Consider the following 21,570-nt stretch of genomic DNA (forward strand, 5'->3'; position numbering starts at 1 on the left):
TCCACTCTCTCTCTCTCACGCTGTATCTAACTCACACAGCCATCCAAGTGAGGGACAGGAACGGCTCCAAGCCACAATGTAAATGAAGCTTTTGCAAGTGCATACTTCAAGACCCCAACTCCTGCCCAGGGTTTTCGATAATTGCTAATAAAATGTTTGCAGCTCATTACAAAAATCTAGTCACCATCCAACTACGCCTAATTGGGGGAGTCCTGCCAGAGGAAATCAAAACTATGAAAAGTAACTTTTCCGAACATGCTGTACAAACAAGAAGTTTGTTTTCACCCACAAGACCTTCTTATTATTTATTCTAGCAAAATCTGAAATTGACAGAATGGCGCTTCAACTCGAGTCAACATGACTTGACATTCACAACCGTTTTTACTTCTGTGCTGTCACGTATTTCCACGCGAAACAAAACAACCTACGAGCTGAAAATATATGGCAAAACTTGATTTCATCAATAATACGACATAAGTCAAAATTATGAGTATAATTATTTGAGTCTTTTACAAATCTATTAATATATTGCATGAACTGTCATTAAATACATTAAATATGAAAGCCTGTTTCCGCCACTGAATTTAAAAAAAAGGTTTTTGTGACTTTTTCCCACAATTCTAATTTTTTTCTCCGAATTGCGTGATACAAACTCGCAATGCTGACTTTTTTCTCAGGACTGTGAGATATAAATTCACAATTGCAAGTTATAAAGTCAGAATTGCGAGATATAAAAAAACGTGCAATTCTGACTTTTTCGCGCAAATGCAAGTTGTATCTTGCAATTACGATTTATAAGTCGTAATTGTGTTTTTATCTTGCAATTCTGAGATATAAACTGCGGGTTATAAAGTCGGAACTGCAAGATTAAAAAGTCACAATTGCGAGTTATAAAGTCAGAAATGTATTTTGCAATTCAGACTTTTTTTGTCGTACTCTTCAGTTTTTTTCTTGCAGTTCTGACTTTTTTCTCAAAATTGTGAGATATAAACTCACAACTGTGACTTTTTCACGCAAATGTGAGTTGTATTTCACAATTCTGACATTTTTTCTCGCTATTCTGACTTTATAACTCGTAATTGTGAGTTTTTATATTGCAATTCTGACTTTTTTTCAGAATTGCAGGATAAAAACTCACAATTGTGAGTTACAAAGTCAAAAGTGCGAGATAAAAACTTGCAATTCTGACTTGTTTTCCTCGCTATTCTGACTTTATAACTCGGAATTTTGAGTTTTTATCTCGCAATTCTGACTTTTTTCTCAGAATTGTGAGATATAAACTCACTATTGCGAGTTATAAAGTCAGAATTACTTGCAATTTTGACTTTGAGCAAATGCGAGTTGTATCTCGCAATTCTGACTTTTTAACTCAAATTTGTGAGTTTTTAGCACTTAAGTCAGAATTTACGAGATAAAAGCATGCAATTCTGACTTTTTTGCGCAAATGCAAGTTGTATCTCTCAATTCAGTTTTTTCTCACAATTCTGGACTTTACTGATTTTTTTCTCAGAATTGTGAAATATAAACTGCGAGTTATAAAGTCAAAATTGCAAGATAAAAATTTGTGAGATATAAACTCTCAATCACAAGTTATGAAGTCCAATTTTGAGGGGGAAAAAAGACATATTTTCTCAGAATTGTGAGTTTATTTTTTCAGAATTGCCAGTTTACATCAAGCAATTCTGAGAAAAAAAGTCAGAATTGTAAGATAAAAGTAGCAATTACCTTTTCAAAATTATCTGACATCATTGTTTTACCTTTTTAAAGGCCATTTGACCTTCTTTGCATGTTCACTTTGTAAACATTGGGTCAGTACTTCCGCCTACGTCACGCATGACTTTTCCAACATGATTACATAATGCGTGAAGTTGGCCTAGTGCGAGACGAGTTAAAACGTATATAATTTGTTGCTTGATAAGACCCTTAATCCCAGGCTGGGATCGTGTACAGGCTTTTGAAGCTGCATTGAAACTGCAATATGGACCTTCAACCCCTTGATCCACATTGAAATCCACTATATAGAAAAAATCCTGGAGTATTTTCCTCAAAAACCTTTTCTTTTCCAATTTCTTTTCGACTGAAGGAAGAAAGACATGAACATCTTGGATATTTGGGCCTTTGCTTAACATATTACGTTAGCATTAGTCTAGGTGAATCATATGGAAAGAAAAGTCTAGGCGGAGCAAGTTATTAAATTCTGATGAAATATTTTGAATAATGGGCCTTGATGAATCACGCACAATGACACCAAGTGAACAGGGTCAGTTTTAAAAGTAGTAGCCCGTGCAGACGCCCATATGACTCAACGCAAAGTCTCACTTTGGCGTTCTTCAAACACTGGGATATGTTTACAAGTTTAAACAAGGCTGACAGCGTCTTGCTATTTCAGTCTCATTTGGTGTGGAAGAGGAAATGCGAGGAATAAAAACAGGCTGAAAGACCAAGCGTAGGCCAAGCCAGTGACTCAGAGAAGGACAGGACCTCAGCTGACTGCCGAGTTCAATATTTTGCCCGGGAGGCTCGCGAAGGCTATAAAAAGGTTTTGATGTTTGACACCAAATTCCCATCACAATACCCTCCTCCTGCCTCACACATGGACACATTAAGAAAGGGAAGAAGGAGAGAGAGAGGAAAAAAAATCTTTTCACACTTTGGCAGCGGCTGAGGGTTTTCCAAGCCTCCCCACCAAATCGAGACTGTTGGATGACTCCCAATCGCAGCCCTTGTTCCCCTTGAAACGCCGAGCGCCTCCCCTCTTCCTTGCCAGACTCTCCCTCCCATTTCCCTCGGCTCTGATTCCACTCCTCACCACCTGACAACACTGTCTGTCCTCCAGCCAAAAGCATCAGATCCTTGTGTGAGATGAGAGAGAACTTCCTCCCCACCGTCTCCTGTCCTCCGCTCATTTGTGCCTCCTCGCTTATTCATTCACTCATTTCATCATCTCCTCCTAGAGGTGGGAGCATTAAGGTTTACGGCATCCCAATTGTTTCCAATCGGCTCAGATGTTTGTGAGGCCGTCATGGTCCAACAAACACTGGTGGAGCGAACCACCTGGGAAGGGAAGAGCGCGCATGAATCACGACCCTGTCATCAAGCTCATATCAAAGGAATTCTTGGCGTGAGATGAGGTGGACATCATAGTGTCAACCTCTGGGCCAGATCTTTTGAGCGCAAGTGACATCCCTCACGGTTTGAAGACGCCATGGGAAGTAAATCTATTGTCTTCGCCGGCATTCCCACTTCTTGCCTTGGTAACAAACAAGCACTAAGGTCTGGGGAGAGCACAAGAACCTCTCCCTTCTCCACCATGCAGAGGAATTGAACGTGTAAACACGCTGGACGCCGGCCAGTTGGCAGAATGAAAGGGAACTGAATAATGTTAGCCGTTTGAGGACAGAGATAGTCCGTTCCAACGCGCCCCCACCTCCGCAACACAGTGCGGCTTGTCCGCTTGGCACAGCGGGCCCGGTCCGTCTCCGCACCTGTGCAGGAGGAGCACCCGGAAAAGGAAGAGGGGGGCAATAAATCAGTCTTTTGGCCGCTGAAGCAAATCTAGCAGATAACATTACGCCTGGTGCAGGGGATCCGCAGAATTCTCCCTATAGCGGGACTTCCTGTTGGCCTGATTTATAAATAACAAGAGGACGAGAGCTGAGTAGAGATGAGTAGTGAAATGTTAGAATGCAATTCTGCACCCAGTGAATGGAGTTATTTATACTCAAAGATGTCCTTTTACAAAACAACACCTGACATATGGTCATCATTTTGAAGCATAAGTAGTCTGAGTGATATATATGGAAAATTCAGGATTTGTTTACAATGATTGTGGTGGTGGAACACATAAATATATATAGATATATATAGAGTAGTCAACATTTGAAGTTGATCAAGAAAGTTCAGCAAAGTTGTCCTAAGACAAGAACGGGTATTATTTTGGTTTTAGGACAACTTTAATGAAAGGTTTTGATCCACTTCAAATGTTGACTACTACATACATTACTAGATACATTTATAGTTTTTACTATTTGTCATGTTAATTTATGTGTTGTTGTAAATGTATATAAATATATTTGTAACTATGTAACTTATATAAATTATAATATCACATATATGATTTAATTTTCTAGCATTTCTAACATATGTAAGTGTTATTTTAATATTACTAAGATATGTATATATGATTTAATTTTATTTAGTCATTTAATTTTGTATAATTTCTAACAAATTTCATTCAGTGTTATTTCTATATTACTAGATACAATTATAGTTTTTATTATTTTTCATTTAAATTTTAATTTGTTGTGTGTTTTTGTATATATATATATATATATATATATATATATATACAATTTTATTAATTTAATTTTGTATCATTTCTAAAATATTTCAGTTATTTTAATATTACTGAGATACAATTAACTTTTTATTATTGTTCATTTTAATCTTAAATTGTGTTGTTGTTTTTTTGTAATATATATATATATATATTATTTAATTTAATTATTTAATTTTGCATAATTTCTAGCATGTTTCAGTGTTTTAATATTACTGAGATACGATTATAGTTATTTTTTCTATTTAATTTTGATTTGTGTTGTGTTTATTTTATTCATTTCATTCAATTTATAATTTACAAATTTACAATTTAATATTACTAAGATACAATTATAGTTATTATTTTTTCATTTTAATATTAAATTGTTTATATATATATGTGTGTGTGTGTGTGTGTGTGTGTGTGTGTGTATTTTAACTTTTTTAATTTTAATTACTTGACTTTAATTTATATATTTTTTCATAATTTCTGACATATTTCAGTGTTATTTTAATATTTGAGATACAATATATTTTTAATTTTTTTTTCATTTTCATATTTAATTTTTTTTTAGCAATTTTAGTTGTTGTTGATGTATGTCTTTATAGTTTTTATTTCTAATATTACATAATATTGCCAGGCTTTAATTGAAAAGCATGTCTTTATTGTTTTTAAACCAAAAACTAAAACTTACTTGACACTTTTACTCAAATCTCAATAAAAAAGGGCAAATACAAAATCAAAAAGCAGAAAAATATATCTTATTTAAACTATATTTCCATATCCTCCAAACAAAAAAACATAAACTTGTTATACTCCTTGTGGACGCAATCGACCAACTGATAAGCTCAACATGGCAGATTGCTACAAACAACAAATTCCTTCTGTATAAACAGTCCTGTGAGCAAATTAAACAACTCAAGCTCTTTATCAGAACAACTTCTATTCTTATCACTCTGGCGGAGCAGGTTTTTTAGCAGCGAACTAGTATCCTCACGCAGCAGCTGTGCCACCTGCAAAATGATATTTTCAGAATCCCAAACCTACATCCTCTGACTGCTGGATTTCCCGTCTGAAAGCATGATGCTCAAAGCATCCATCTCAACAGGGGTCATGAATCTGAATCTGACCAATGCCTTAGACGGATGAACCGGTCCAGATGAGCCTTTGGTGGCTGAACGTGAACGTGATTAAAGCATTTTTTTTCTCTTCTCATAGCCAGAGCCACCTTCCACTATTAACCATTTAGGGGGGTGGAGATACTTAGTTGGGGGAGGGGGCCAAAGGAAAACATTCCAGCGGCCCCTTGTAGCCAAAAAGGATATGCTATAATTAGTTCCAGGAGGGCGAGCAGTAGCTGAATGAAGAAACTGACTTGTTTATCCAGAAGAGGAATGGCAAAGCTCTTGTCAAGTCCACCCTGTAGATGCGGAGACCGCCGCGCGGCCTCTCGGCCATGTCAATTCATCGCCGACATGCTAAACAGATCATAACCCGCACACAATGACCCATACAAGAGGACGGAGGGCTGCAGATGCACACGTTTCCTGTTGCCCATTCATAAAAAAGCAGACAGGAAGACAAAAAATGTTGGTTTTCTGCCTCAAACGGCATTGGTTGGACTCAAAATGCCTGGAGATGCAGGGCTCGGGCTTTTTTCGGACACCCTCACGTTCCGATCGGAGCGCTATCTCTCTCTGCTTTTCATCTCTGACTCATTATCATTCATACACTTGGCCGCAAGTTCATCTCGGACTTATTCACAGGATGTCATACCACTATGCCCACTCCACATTCAGGATGTTTGTAGTATGACTACAGCCTGATGAATATGCCTCCAGATTCACAGCAGCTTGTAACATTCATATCAACCGCAACATGTGTCTTTGTGCAACAGACAAAGCTTAAGTGCAGAAAAATGTAATGCTACGATTTCTATAACATTTTTTACTAAGAATGAACAATACTTCTACAGTATCTACTAATCTTAGGTCATTTCTGCATTTGCTTATGCATTGTTAAAATCACAAGTTGTGTTTGTTAACATTAGTTAATGCACTGTGAACTAACATCAACAAAATTGACTGTAATTAAAAGTAGTTGAAAATAAGGAAAAAATATTAGGCAAATATAAAGATAAATGATAAATAAATATTGACATTTATTGAAAAATAGAATTTGTTGCTAAAAATTATTTTTTAAAAAGCCATATTGTTGATGCCTTTTGGAAAGGAAAATTGTTGAAAATGAGGAAAAAAATGTTTCAGGCAAATATAAAGAAAATGAGAAATAAATCTTAACATTTATTGAAAAACAAGATTTTAATTTGTAGCAAAAAATCATAAAATCACCTTATTGTTGATGCCTTTCTGAAAGGAAAATTGTTAAAAATGTGAAAACAAATTAGGCAAATATTAAGGAAATGATAAATGAATCTTAGAAGTTATTGAAAAAAATTATTTTGTAGCTAAAAATCTAAAATAAAAAGCATTATTGTTGATGCCTTTCCGAAAAGTAAATGGTTGAAAATAAGGAAAAATCTTAAGTAAATATAAAGAAAAATATGTGTAAATCTTAAAACTCATTGAAAACAGGATTTTCATTTGTAGCTGAAAATCTAAAATAAAAAGCATTATTGTTGATGCCTTTTCCGATTATTGTTAATGCCTTTTCAGAAAGGAAAATGGTTCAAAATCATAAAAAAAATACTAAGCAAACATAAAGAATAAATTAATAAATCTTGGAATTTATTAAAAATTAAAAAAAGATTTTACTTTGTAGCTTAAAATAATTTTTAAAAAGTCTCATTGTTGATGCCTTTCCAAAAGGAAAATGGTTGAAAATAAGGAAAAAATATTAAGCAAATATAAATAAAATGAAATAAATCTTAGAATTAATTGAAAAACAAGATTTTAATTAGTAGCTAAAAAGCTTAAAAAAGCCTTATTGTTGATGCTTTTCCAAAAGAAAAAATATTGAGCAAATATAAAGAAAATGATGAATAAATTTTAGAATTAATTGAAAAACTGAATTTTAATTTGCAGCGTAAAATAATACAAAAAAATTGGATTGCTGATGCCTTTCTGAAAGGAAAATAGTTGAAAATAAGGAAAAAATATTAAGCAAATATAAATATAAATGATAAATAAATATTAACATTTATTGAAAAGCTACAAATCATTAAAAAGCCATATTGTGGATGCCTTTCAGAAAGGAAAATAGTTTTAGGCAAATATAAAGAAAGTGAGAAACCTTACTGTTGATGCCTCTCCAAAAGGAAGAAATATTAAGCAAATATAAATTAAATGATAAATAACCTTCAGAATTAAAAAAAAAAATTGATGCCTTTCTGAAAGGAAAATAGATGAAAACAAGGGAAAAAAAATATTAGGCAAATATAAAGATAAATGATAAATAAATCTTAACATTTATTAAAAAACAACATCTTAATTTGCAGCTAAAAACCATTAAAATAGCCTTATTGTTAATGCTTTTCCAAAAGGAAAAACGTTAAAAATAAGGAAGAAAATGCTTTATATATAAAGAAAATGTTAAATAATCTTAGAGATTTGAATTTGTATTGAAAAATCGTGTTATTGTTGATGCATTCCAAAAGGAAAATGGTTGAAAGCGCCGGCGTATTTGTTTCTGCAGCAGGTAAAATTTATCACACTTCCATGAGAAAAATCTCCCATTCGCTGACAGACTTCTGCCCTTGCTTAAGTCTAGTTAACCTTTGACCCACAACTATTTAGTTTGTTAGCTTGCGCTGCGATCAAGGAAGACAAACAAGTTTTTTTTCTGCTTATGTCTCCGAAGATGTCTCTGCACTTGGAAAAAAGACTGATACGGCAGTTGCCTTAAACTTCATACCAACAAACACTTGATTCATTTCCTCCCAACTATCCATTCTGCTGGTTACAAATGAGCAAAAAGCTATTTCCTTTGCGACTTCTGTTGGAAAGCCATTCACAAAGTCAACCCAGCATCTACAAAGCAAATGCCTGCATTATCTATTTGTTTAAGACTAACTGACATCAATGTGTGGGTGGATCAAGCGCGTGGGAGTGTGTACCTGCATCACGCAGGCATCATGAAAGCGCGGCCGAACGCACCTTTGGGCATCAGTACAAAGGAAACAAGGCAATAAATGTGAACTTTATCAGTTCAGGGTTCAGCTGTTCAGATTCACAGTCTCACACACTCATTCAAACACACACGTCTAGCTAAGTTTGACTCTGGTGTGTGCCTTCCAATGCAATGCAACCCAACAGCGAATATATAAAGCAATGTATAAAATGGCAGTCCAAACGCTTAGCTAATAAAAAACAGGCTTTTGCGTTCAAGAGATGCTCCTGATCCATCTCATTCTTTGCGTTTCTATTACAGTTGAAGGTCTGCGTCCTCAAACAGTTTGACGTGGCGAGCACAAGCTGAACTTTAGCATGTTCGCTATAGGGGCTCAGCCGAGGACTGGATGTAAAGGGTGTTTTGGAACAGCTCGGGCTCACATGTGACTCAAATCGCATTCCTGGATGATAGAGTCAGATGGGTCATGTTTTCCTCCAATACAAATGTACTCATTTCTGCATTGAACAAATCATTTCAGCTCCCCGTGCTATATGCGAATTCACGCAACTATGTCCAACTGAGAGCGAATTAAAGATCTGCACACGGTATGTCAAATCCATGCTGTCACTTTCTTCCAAACGTATAGTGAATTCAGATGTGACACAGTTTTTAATCGTTCAAGTGTGTGTGTGTGTGTGTGTGTGTGTCCAGGGGCCTCGGAATGCTTTGCTTTTCCTGTCTGCCTGAGAAAAATCCATAAGGACACCGAGTCGGCATGCCACAAAGGGTTCATTCTCTCCATATCTCCCTGCAGTCATTCTGGTGGCACTTTTAACTGCCTGCGGCTTTACTCTTCCAGCTATCAATCAAATGTGTCAAGCTGATAAAGAGCGACAACTTTCCTGGAGGAATTATTGAATTCGACCTGAGCGCAAATAACTGCAAATGAATTCTGCAATGAATTAGTGATCGAGTAAAACAAGTACACGATTGGGCTGACTGCATGGAAAAAGTAAAAATGGTAACACTTTATAATAAGGTGTCATTTGTTAATATCAGTTAATGTATAATTCAACATGAACGAACAATGAACAATACATTTGTAACACTATTTAATAAACATGTTCATGTTAGTTAATAAAAATAGTCGTTCATGATAGTTCACAGTGCATTATCTAATGTTAACAAACACAACATGTGAATTTATTAATGCATTGGTTAATGCATTAATGCTGAAATGAAATTATATCTGTCACCAGATATATGTATGTATATATATATATATATATATATATATATATATATATATATATATATATATATATATATATATATATTTACCAGTGGGTGTATATACTAGTATATATATATATTTATTTATTTTTTTACTAGTGGGTGCAGGACACTAAAATTCATTTATGTAAGTAAGAATAGCAAAATAAAGTAAACTGTATATATTATACATTATACATATTATATCCAAAAATTCTTCATACAGTGGACTTCCAGTAAAATTGGTAAAAACTTGGGGCCAAAAATTTGATTTGACACTTTTTTTGACCTGACCATGTTTTGTTACATACCTTTCTATCAAAGTTTATTACATTATAAAGAAGAGTATAATCTGACACAGTTTAACTCTTGAGTTCTTCTCATATTTTATTACCATTTTCTAAACTATACCGAATAAACTGTGATAATGTGAGACATTTTGAAGGTGTCTGAATGCATTTTGGTTTGACTGTAATTCATGATCATCAAGACGAATTGGTTTTGACACAGTTTTACTTTGAGTTCTTGTCATATTTTATTACCATTTTCTTTCTTTCGTTCTTTCTTTCTTTCTTTATTTTTTTTTACCCTTAAATGAATGAATTCATATAATGATACTTTTCTACTTTTTTATGTTATTGGTAAATAAAAATGTTTATGTAACGTTACATTTATGTTCCTGGATACAAATCCAAGACTTTATACTGAAAACTAATATTTGTGACCCTGGACGACAAAACCAAGGGTCATTTTTATTTACTGAGATTCATACACATGAAAGTGATCAAATAAATAAGCTTTCCATTGATGTATGGTTTGTTAGAATAAGACAATATTCATCCGAGATACAAATATTTGAAAATCTGGAATCTGAGGGTGCAAAAAACCCTAAATATTGAGAAAATCACCTTTAAAGTTGTCCAAATTAAGTTCTTAGAAATGGATATAACTAATCACAAGTTACGCTTTGGTATATTTACGGTAGGAAATTTACAAAATATCTTCATGGAACATGATCTTTACTTAATATCCTAATGATTTTTGGCATAAAAGAAAAATCTATAATTTTGACCCATACAATGTATTGTTGGCTATTGCTACAAATATACCCGTGCTACTTACGATTGGTTTTGGGGTCCAGGGTAACATATAGTAATTATATATTATATATAATTTCACATGGATTATGCATCATATTAAAATTGGAAATAATAACGATTATAAATAAATGATTCGAAATATAGTTTTTTCAAAGTATTCACAGCACGAAGATACACTGAAAAGCATTCTAATGAATTTTCCCACATAGTTCTGAAAGCTAAATGTGATCATGCTTGCAAATGGATGTGCACAGTTATATATGACTAATGTAAACAAACTCACCCATTTCCTGGGTCTTCCTCTAGGTCTTTTCTCCCCTGTGGTCTCCGCTTTCTGCAAATGCCAACAACCGTGAATTAGTGGCCGGTATTTCATCAAGTGCTTTAAACAAATTTTTCAGGCACACAATTTGTCACAAGCAGAGTCATTTTCATATACAGCCCCAAAAGGAGAAGGTTAAACGCTATAGGGCTCCATTTCCTCTAATGCTTTTAATGCAGAAAGAGTTGGTAAGGTATATCCGGGCCTCCAACAATGAACTGTCTCCAATGCTCAAGTTCCTGGTCTGTGCAGCATAATATTTCACCAGAGGAATTTTATGCCATTCAAGTGTAAATAAGAGCACCATTATCAGCAAAACCACCCAGATAAGGGGCATGAAAGACAGTTATTGGGGCCTCCAACTTCATTGAAGTACTCCGTAAAAATAAAACACCTTGCAGGTAAAAAGAAAAGTGTTTTAGGATGCAAGATTTCTGATTTGACGGTTGTCTAACTTCACCATGAGCCAAAACAGCAGCGTAGGATTTCCTAAGGACTTCGTATGTCATTCAAGCAACATTTTTGTGCTTCTCTGAAAACATAACTGAAATTACTTGACAGGTGGAAGCAGGAAACCTTGCCCTGCGGGTTTAAACGGCGGTGCCTTCCCGCCGCGGTCAAAGACAATTAACAAGACAAGACGCGTCTTTATTATTTATAGGATATAAAGTTTTCTTCTGGCCATGGGCTTTTGTTATGCAGAGCCCTGCAGGAAACCTTACTCAAATCATCAAACATCTATGAATTCTGCGAATGACCCAGGAAGGGTAGGTGTCAGAGGTATCATGTTTGTCAGCAGAGTACCAAAAGAGATACAAATCAATGTTGTTAGAGAGCGCATCTCTAGCCTATTTACAACACCACCAGCACACTAAAGCATTACACTAACCTGAGAGAGTTATCAATGTGGTGTCAAAATCTCGCATGTGTTAAAGGGATACTTCAGCCAATAATGAAAAATACCCCATGCCTCAAGCCATCCTAGATTTATATGGCTTTCTTCTTTCAGACAAATACAATCGGAGCTACATTAAAAAAGTGTCCTGGTTCTTTCAAGCTTTATAATGGCAGTGAATGGGTGTTGAGATTTTGAAGCTTAAAAAAGTGTCCATCTATCATAAAAAGTGCTCCACACGATTCAGGATGGTTAATAAAGGCCTTCTGAAGCGAATTGATGCATTTGTGTAAGAAAAATGACGCTAGCTGTGATTTCAGCATCTGCCGACTCACTAAAGGAGGACATAAATACACGAACAACATCTTCAGAACTGTTCTAAGAGTCACTTCATGAGCATTTGACCGTCCCATTTGAATAAAACTAGCATCATGTCATATACACACAGAACTGTAAAGAAAGTCAAGGCATACCGTCAAAATAAAAGTCTGGTTTAACTTGAAGCCATTGTGCCAGAAATATATTACTATTGTTCAGTAGAATTTACATAGCCTACTACTACTAGTACTAATTAAATGAAACAAGCATTCTTTTTTAGGGTATAATCACACAACATTTCTTCCATGTTTTCTTTTTGAATACTAAATCCTATTTGTTTGCCAAAACATAAAGTTTGCTTGCTTTTCAATACTTAAAAGATAAATTAAATTAATGTTTTATGCTGTCATTTTATAACCAGAATTTTAAATACACATTTCTGAGGGGAAAAAAACATTTCATAAGGCTATTTTAAGAATAAATTTACGTAAAGTATGCGTTCAAATAATTAGACATGCTAAAACATACATACATATGGTGAGAAAAAAAACATTTCATAAAGCTCTAAATGTGATTTTTGTTAAACTTTTAATAAATTGATGTGAAATTGTATAAGTTTCATGATTGAAATTAATTAGACATGCTTTAATTTAATTTTAAAAATTAACCATTAAAAAAGAGTCGAGAAAAATTAAAACAGAATCCAGAAAAAATGGAATTTGGGAAAAAATAAAACGGATTGTGGAAGCTAGAGATTATCATTTATAAAGTTTTAAATATGCATACTTCTCTTACACAAATGCATTGATTCGCTTTAAAAGGCCTTTATTAACCCCCTGGAGCCGTGTGGAGCACTTTTTATGATGGATACATGCACTTTTTTGGACTTCAAAATCTCAACACCCATTTACTGCCATTATAAACATTTTTTTTAAATATATCTCTGATTGTATTTGTCTGAAAGACGAAAGTCATATACAGCTAGGTATTTAAGGGTCAGTAATTCATGGGGTAATTTTCATTTTTGGGTGAACTATCCCTTTATTAACCTGGTGGAAATGTGTGGAGCACTTTTTATGATGGATGGATGCACTTTATTCGACTTCGAAATCTCAACACCCACTATAAAGTTTGGAAGAGCCAGGACCTTTTTTAATACAATTCTGATTGTAATCGTCTGAAAGAAGAACGTCATATACACCTAGCATGGCTTGAGAATGAGTAAATCATGGGGTACATATTTATACACAAACGCATCGATTCACTTCAAAAGGCCTTAATTAACCCGGCAGAAATGTGTGGAGCCCTTTTTATGATAAACTGATGCACTTTATTGGACTTCAAAATCTCAACACCTATTCACTGCCATTATAAAGTTTGGAAGAGCCAGGACCTTTTTTAATACAACTCTGATCGTATTCGTCTGAAAGAAGAATGGCATATACACCTAGGATGGCTTGAGGGTAAATCATTGGGTAATTTTAATTTTTAGGTGAAATATCCCTTTAAGAGTACATATTACTGCTCTAAGGTACTAATACGCACCATTTAGAGTAAGACAAGGCACAAAGTTGTCTCTTTAAAGGCACCGCCCCATTGACAAGCTGTTTTACGCCTAAAGGTACAATTTTAGCACATTTTTCTCTGACAGTGAAGAAAAAGACATACGGGTTTGGAAAGACATGAGGGTAAATGATGACAGAAATTCTTTTTTGGATCCCTTTGAACCTCTATTCTTATGGTTGGAAGACTTCCGCAATGCATCCCTATCTCTTGTGTTGTGTGTGATGTGTTCAGCCCTGTTTGGGTTGGACTGTTTGCCCTGACTAAGCATACAGGCATTGTCAAGGCTCACATTACTACTTCTCCAACAAGCAGAGTTTGTTTTGAATACCCCAAGGACGCTTCACCTTTCTGCGTAGGCATGATGGAGAAACATAAACCTGAGCGTCATAGTTCACGCCACAGCCGGTCACTAAGAAAGGACACGGAGGCATCAATGGGCCGGCGGTCAGCCTATCAATTTTGTGTGTCCTCACAAGATGGGTTCAAACTGAATGTAAAGATTCGATTACGGTGCTTATGATTCTCAAAGACACAATCCCTTTAATCTCACCTCTCCTAGTCTGTATCTTTCTCAATGTCTCTGTCTGTCTCTCTCGGTCCAATCAGTGTCTCCCTACCCTCAGTCCTCTGTTGGGGATGCTGCATTTTTAATGAGGAGATTTAATGGTCTGCAAGCCGACACCCTGATCAATTAATCATGTCTGTGTTTGCGTGTCTCGTCCGGCCAAGTCCCGTGTCCGCGGCAGACACGAGCCTGGGTGCTCACTGTCCTCTTCGACACCAGGACATCCTGGCATGTGTGTGAGGCTGGGGACAAGGCCATCTCTCATTATTGAAAAGGGAGGGGCGGTCTCGCCTCTGCCAAACCCACTTTTGCGAATGGAGAGTTTAAAATTAGCCCCCTGGTGCCATGTATCAAGTTCCAACAATGTCTAGTGAACGGAAAATATTCGGGCGAGTCATTAGGGCCGATGCTTGACCAAAATGATCATAGCGGGGCGGAAACTGCATGCTTATACGTGTTGACAGCTGAAAGCATGTTAATCACCACTGAGGTATATCATGGCTTGTTCAGCCCGATTTAGCCTGGATTGTTCATATGATACCAGTATTGTGGGTTCTTCACTGCAATTAAGGGCTAACAGTGGAAGAATCTCTAATGTGTAAATTAAATTGCATTATTTATTGACTGCCTACTTTTCATGAACCTGGTCATTTTGTTTATTCGTTTTTGCCTCGAGGTACTATCTATCTATCTGAATAGAGCAATAGATAAAACAATAGAACAATAGATAGACAGATAAATAGATAGATGAAAGAATGATTAAATGATATTTATCAATCTATCTATCTATCTATCTATCTATCTAGAATGATAGATAGAAAGATAGATAGAAGAATAAGAGATAGATAGATGATAGATAGATAATCTATCGTTCAATCATTCTTTCACCTATCTATCGCTCTATTTTTCTAGCATTCTATATTTATCTATCCATCTCTAGATAGATGAAAGAACGACAGAACGATAGAGCAGTAGAACGTTTGATAGATAGATAGATAGCTAGACATTCAATCATTCTTTCACCTATCTATCTATCTATCCATCTACCTACCTTCCTATCTATCTATCTATCTATCTATGTATCTATTTAGAATGATAGACAGAAAGATAGATGAAAGAATGATATATAGGTGAAAGAATGATTGATTGATTGATTGATAGATAGATGTCCATCTATCTATCTATTGTTCTATTTTTCTAGCATTCTATATCTATCTTTCCATCTCTGGATAGACTGATGAAAGAACGACAGAAAGACTGAACAGTAGAACGTTTGACAGATAGATAGACATCTATCTATCGTTCAATCATCCGTTCATCTATCTATCGATATATCTGAATAGATAGATAGAATGATAGATATCATTCTTTCATCCATCTATCTATTTATCTATCTATCTATCTATCTATGTATCTATTCAGAATGATAGAAAGATAGACAGATGACAGAATGATAGATAGGTGACAGAATGACTGAACGATAGATGTCTATCAATCTATCGTTCTAGTTTTCTAGCATTCTACATCCATCTATCCATCTCTAGATAGATAGATGAAAGAATGACAGAACGATAGAACAGTAGAACGTTTGATAGATAGATCTATCTATCGATCTATCTATCTGAATAGATAGAAAAAACAATAGATACAATGATATCATTCATTCTTTCATCTATCTATGTATCTATTTAGAATGATAGAAAGAAAGATAGATAGATGAAAAAATGATTGAAAGATAGATGTCTATCTATCTACCTATCTATCCATCTTTCTAGCACTCTATATCTACACTGTAAAAAATTTGCTGTAGTTCTGCAGCTGGTTGCCAGTAACTTACTGTAGATTTTTAATTTTTGTTATTTACTGGCAACAGTTTGTTCAAAGTTAAATGAACATTAAACATTAACAAGTCTTTGTCTTTACAGAATAAAACTATAAAATAACAACCTACTGCAAAGCATTCTGGGAACCAGAAACCTTCATCAACCTTTTTCTGTTTTTTTCCTTCAGATTTTGGTTCCCAGAATGCTTTGCATGAGGCTGTTATTTTAGTTTTATTCTGTAAAGATAAAGACTTGTTAATGTTTAATGTTCAATTAACTTTGAACAAACTGTTGCCAGTAAATAGCATAAATTAAAATCTACAGTAAGTTACTGGCAACCAGCTGCCAGTAATACTGTAATTTCTACAGATTTTGTTTACAGTGTATCCATCTCTAGATAGATAGATGAATGACAGAATGATAGACATCTATCTATCTATCTATCTATTGTTCTATCATTCTATTGCTCTGTCATTATTTCATCAATCTTCTATCTATCTATCGCTCTTTCATTCTTTTTTTTAAATCTACCATTCTATCCATCCATCTGTCCATCTGAGCAGCTGAAATCTTCTCTAAAAATGTACCTAGCAGAACAATGGCTTTTCTCATCCTGTGATACTTACCATATATAAGACTTCTCACCTGGTACTTCCACTATGTTTTAGCAAGTGCAGCATCAGTGTGGGGTCCGTCTGACAAGCAGACCCTTTAAGCCGAGAGTCGTGAAAGTGGTAGGGAAAACAGACGACTGATTACCGCTGAGAGAGCAAATCTTCTGAGAAGTGTCTCTAGTGAGGCACCTTGCCGATTTTGATTCCTTTCATCTTTATTAGATTTATCAGCCCACTGTATATCATAACAACGCTAAACAAGATGAAACAAGATTACACGGGCAGAAAAGGGCTCAAGCCTTTCAAAGCGGGGCTGTGACTGTTTACAGCGGTACATCACTGCAAAAAGAGAGCTGTCAGTGAGTTATTAACGCAAGCTAATTCCGCAAATAGACATCTCAGCTCCCCTCGACGGCTCGGAGACGAGAATCACATAGTAATACGTCTAAAACCCAAACGCACTGACAGTCGGAGGGAACTTCCCGCAAACATATGCCAGACTAGACCACACACACAAGCGAGGCAGAAATGTTAATGACTTCATTACAAAACGCTCGCCAGAACAACTCCTCTTTAAAGGCATTCCCAATACATAAACAGAATTATGCGATTACAAACGCTGACAGCCACATTCAGCTAAACCCATGCACGCCAACTAAATCTTATGTGATGCTGCGATTTGCTTTTCTGTTTACATGGGTATTAGCAAGGAATGGAAACTGAGTTCGTCTGGCAATGGGCAACACAGTACATGCTCTATACTCACTGCGCAAAGTATATGCTTCATGCATGTGTGTGTGTGTGTGTGTGTGTGTATGCCTGCATGTTTGTGGTTCTCTCACGTATGCGTGGTAATTTGCCTAAGGCGAGACAGTGAGACAGAGAAAGAGAGAGAGACTATTTATGTGGGCAGAATTCACTGCTACTTTTAGGTGTGCAGGTCAGCAGGACTCCCCTCGCCACATTACTGGAGCTTAGTGTTAACTACTGCGCTGAAACACACAGCAAAGGGGTTCGGGTCACTGCGGTCCGTTCACTTCACACACACATACATACACCCCGGATGTTGACACATTTCACATGCTTCTAAATCTTCCTGACACGTTCTTGATAAATGATTCATAAAAATGGTAAGAGCCCATTTCCTCAGTTAACGCTGCCAAGGTTAATATTCCTTTTTTTTGTGAAGTGGTACATGGTAAATAGAAGAACAATAGGTGGAAGAACCGTTAGACAGACAGACAGACAGACAGACAGACAGATAGATAGATAGATGGATGCCTGATTCTCACCTTCTGCGCTGCTTTGGAGGGGCCCTTGTTCTTGCTTCCTTTGGGGCGTCCCCTCGGTCGTTTGGGGACAGGTTCTCCTGTGGGTTCCTGAGGAGAAGAGGAGGTGAACTTAGGCCATGAGGACAGGAAACAATGCAATGGGACACTTGTATCAGCAAACCAAGTGACATTTATTTGGAACAAAGCACAAGTGCACTTTTCAAGTTATAAAATGATAATTACATTCCAGCAAATGTTTTTGGACACTTTCAGGCTGTCAAAGTTTGTGGATCATGTTCATAGTTACTGTGATGAACTACACCTGTGGTTTCTCCATGAGGAGAACTGACTATATACGTCACTAAAAATCACATTGGGACCAGCTGTTTTAAAGTAATTGCAAAAATAGCTTAGCCAACTGCAGGTGTCATTTGATTTGCCATCTAATGCGAAGAAATTCATGCATTTGATGATTGGGTGTCTAGAAGTGTCCAAATACTTTGAGAGCACTTCTGCACTCTCCCCCTTCTCCAAGAAGACAGGGTCCCCTTTAACCGTATACACATTTACTGGTGGTCTCCCGTTCACTTGGCGCTTTACGAGTTAAAACCAAAGCAACGGCAAATGCTGTGTGTGTCTGTGTGTGCGCACACATGAAAAACCACTAAATGCATTTTCAATTCTTGCACATAGAGCAAAAATGATTAAGCAGACATTTTCACAGTATAATTTTGTAGCTGTGTGTATATATATATATTATATATGTAATTACCTGGCTTATTTTATATATTGTATATATTGACCCATTGACATTTGTATAATTTCACATTTGTCTTTCTCACATACATGCATCATCTTTACCAGCCAAACAATCCAGTATATTTGGAGAATGACTGACTTTATTTTTAACCCCTCTTGCCAGCTCATCCTGATGGCTACTTGCAATTAGTATTGCAGTGAGTCACTAGTGAATTACTTAAGATAGTGAATCACATCCTCTGACCACAAACACTCAACACAAGAAATCTGAAGGATGTGGTCATGACTAAACAGATAGATGTTCAGTGACATTACAGTTACATTTTAATTACAAGCCAGTTGTTATAGTAACCACATCAACAGGTACATTTAAAACAGCCAATATATTTCCATCTCTACCTCTATATACACAACACAACTATATATATATATATATATATACACACATATATATTCCAAATTGAACACATCAATAGAAAATCCTGTAATGCAGGTGCAGGCTATACATTTAGCTTATCTTCTCCAAAGCAACTCCCAAAAGTGCTTTAGCATCACATACGAGAGACCATTGTGATCAACAGATGGCAAGCGTGTAATTTGGAACGCTATCTGCAAGGAAAGAAGTGCTTTACAAATACAAACAAGTGCTACTCGTACAATAAACCCCACACACGTACAAGCTATATGTTCAGTCTGCAGGAATTCCCCACAAGAGAAACGCAAGCTTCAAATGCAATCAGAGTCGAGGCACACCAACTTGATACTTCTGTCTAAAAATGCCTACTGAAAATACAGTAGAATCAAAAAAAACTTGACATATTTCATACAGTGACAGACAGCAGTGACCTTCAGTGTGTCTTACTTTAATTCTTCAAAACTATGTTAAAGGAATGTTTTTGAATTTATATTTTGTGTTATTATTATACACACAGCTCAAAGTAATTAAAATATCTGCAGTGAAAAATAGTGTCATACTGCATGGCACGCATGTTAAAAAACATTATTAAAAACAGTACAAATTGTGAGGAAGAAAATTAGCAGTTGAATTAAAAAAATGAAAATTAAAAAAATAAAATGACAATGTTTACTTAGATAAACATGCTTTTCATCCTTTACTGTGTGCACAGCTATGAAAATATGCATTATCTTAAACTAATATATATATATATATATATATATATATGTATGTACACACACACACTATATACACACTGCCAATCAAAATTTGCAAAATGTTATTACAATATAAAATAATGGTTTCTATTTTAACATCTTTTAAAATATAATTTTTTTCTGTGATGCAAATCTCAATTTTCAGCATCCTTACTCCAGTTTATAAGTGTGACATGATTTTTCAGAAATCAGTTTAATACGCTGATTTATTATTAGAATGATCTATTTCGGAAACAGTTGTGCTGCCAAATATTTTTTTGGAACCTGTGATACTTTTTTTTTTTTAGGATTTTTTTTTTTTTTAAAGAAAGAATAATCTACTAACCCCAAACTTTTGAACAGTAGTGTATATTGTTAGAAACGATTGCTATCCTAAATAAATGCTGTTCTTTTTAACTTTTTATAACTATTCCAAAAATATATTAAGCAGCACAACTGTTTTCAACATTTATGATAAATCCGCATATTAGAATAATTACTGAAGAACCATGTGACACTGAATACTAAAGTAATGATGCTGAAAATGCACCTATGATCACAGGAAGAAATTATATTTTAATGTATATCAATGTGGTCGCCAAGTTGGTCAAACAGAAAAGTGGCACAATTACCTTTAAAACCTGCAACCAGACCTGTCTGAGAGACCAGCAAACCAGCTCAGTCTGGTTTAAGCTGTTTTTGCAGCAGGGGTGCATGTAAACATGAGCCATAAAGTGCGGCCGAAGAGTAATATGGTTACAGTAAGAATGTTTATTGAGCAGCCTGGCAGGTCTAAACACGTCCATTCCCAATTTAGACTATTAAAGGTGTTCGCGGTGGAAGAAATACGAGTCACACACTGACCTGTTGCGGCTTCCTGGGTCTACCCGGTCCCCTCTTCTTTGGCTCGGCCGGGGCGGGCTCGGGTTCGGGCTGCTCCTGCGATCCTGAAGCTTCGCCGGCGGCTTCCTCACCGAGCGCACTCATCGTGTGTGTGTGAGTTCCAAACAGAGTCTCCCGCACCTTCTGTTCCTACGGTCAGTGGCTTGCGCTCACCAGTGCGCGCTTATCAAAAACAATGCGTTTAAAACCGGTACGCACATGAAGGGGATGCAAAATGTAAACTAAAAGCGCGGTATTGTGAGAAGCACGTGCTGTCTCTTGCTTGAGAATTTGGCTCACACACACACACACACACACACACGCACGCACGCACGCACACACACACACAGGGAAAAAAAATCTCCTGTGTAGAATTAAGTGGGGGTGGCTTTAGTAATAAAATAAGCCCGGTGATCGATTGCAATTTGAACGAGACATTCGCAGAGGGAAGTGTGACAGTGCACTGTCAAATCCACGCTACCGCGGATTCAAGAATTTGCGGGGAACGGCGTTCTACGCGGATTGGTTTAAGACAAAAAATGGGGGCATTTTAAATGCATCCCTGCTGCCCACACGGAAATAAGTCCACAGACTGTGGATGAGGATGAGGTGTATACATTAAAAAAAAAAGGTGGGGGGGGG

At 36.0% G+C, this 21,570-nt stretch overlaps 1 protein-coding gene across 1 annotated transcript in view; it reads right to left on the minus strand.

Annotated features, from left to right (window-relative positions):
• Positions 1-21,213, minus strand: part of hmga2 (high mobility group AT-hook 2) — a 46,322-nt gene extending 25,109 nt beyond the window's left edge. The window contains exons 1-3 of the mRNA XM_073838266.1: positions 20,911-21,213; positions 18,157-18,243; positions 11,045-11,095 (exon numbers count right to left, since the gene is read on the minus strand). Coding sequence (XP_073694367.1) covers positions 11,045-11,095; positions 18,157-18,243; positions 20,911-21,033 — 261 coding nt within the window. The 5' untranslated portion in view covers positions 21,034-21,213. The remainder of the gene's footprint in view (positions 1-11,044; positions 11,096-18,156; positions 18,244-20,910) is intronic.
• Positions 21,214-21,570: the final 357 nt, after the last annotated feature.

This window comes from Garra rufa, chromosome 4, assembly GCF_049309525.1.
Source record: "Garra rufa chromosome 4, GarRuf1.0, whole genome shotgun sequence".
Taxonomy (NCBI): domain Eukaryota; kingdom Metazoa; phylum Chordata; class Actinopteri; order Cypriniformes; family Cyprinidae; genus Garra; species Garra rufa.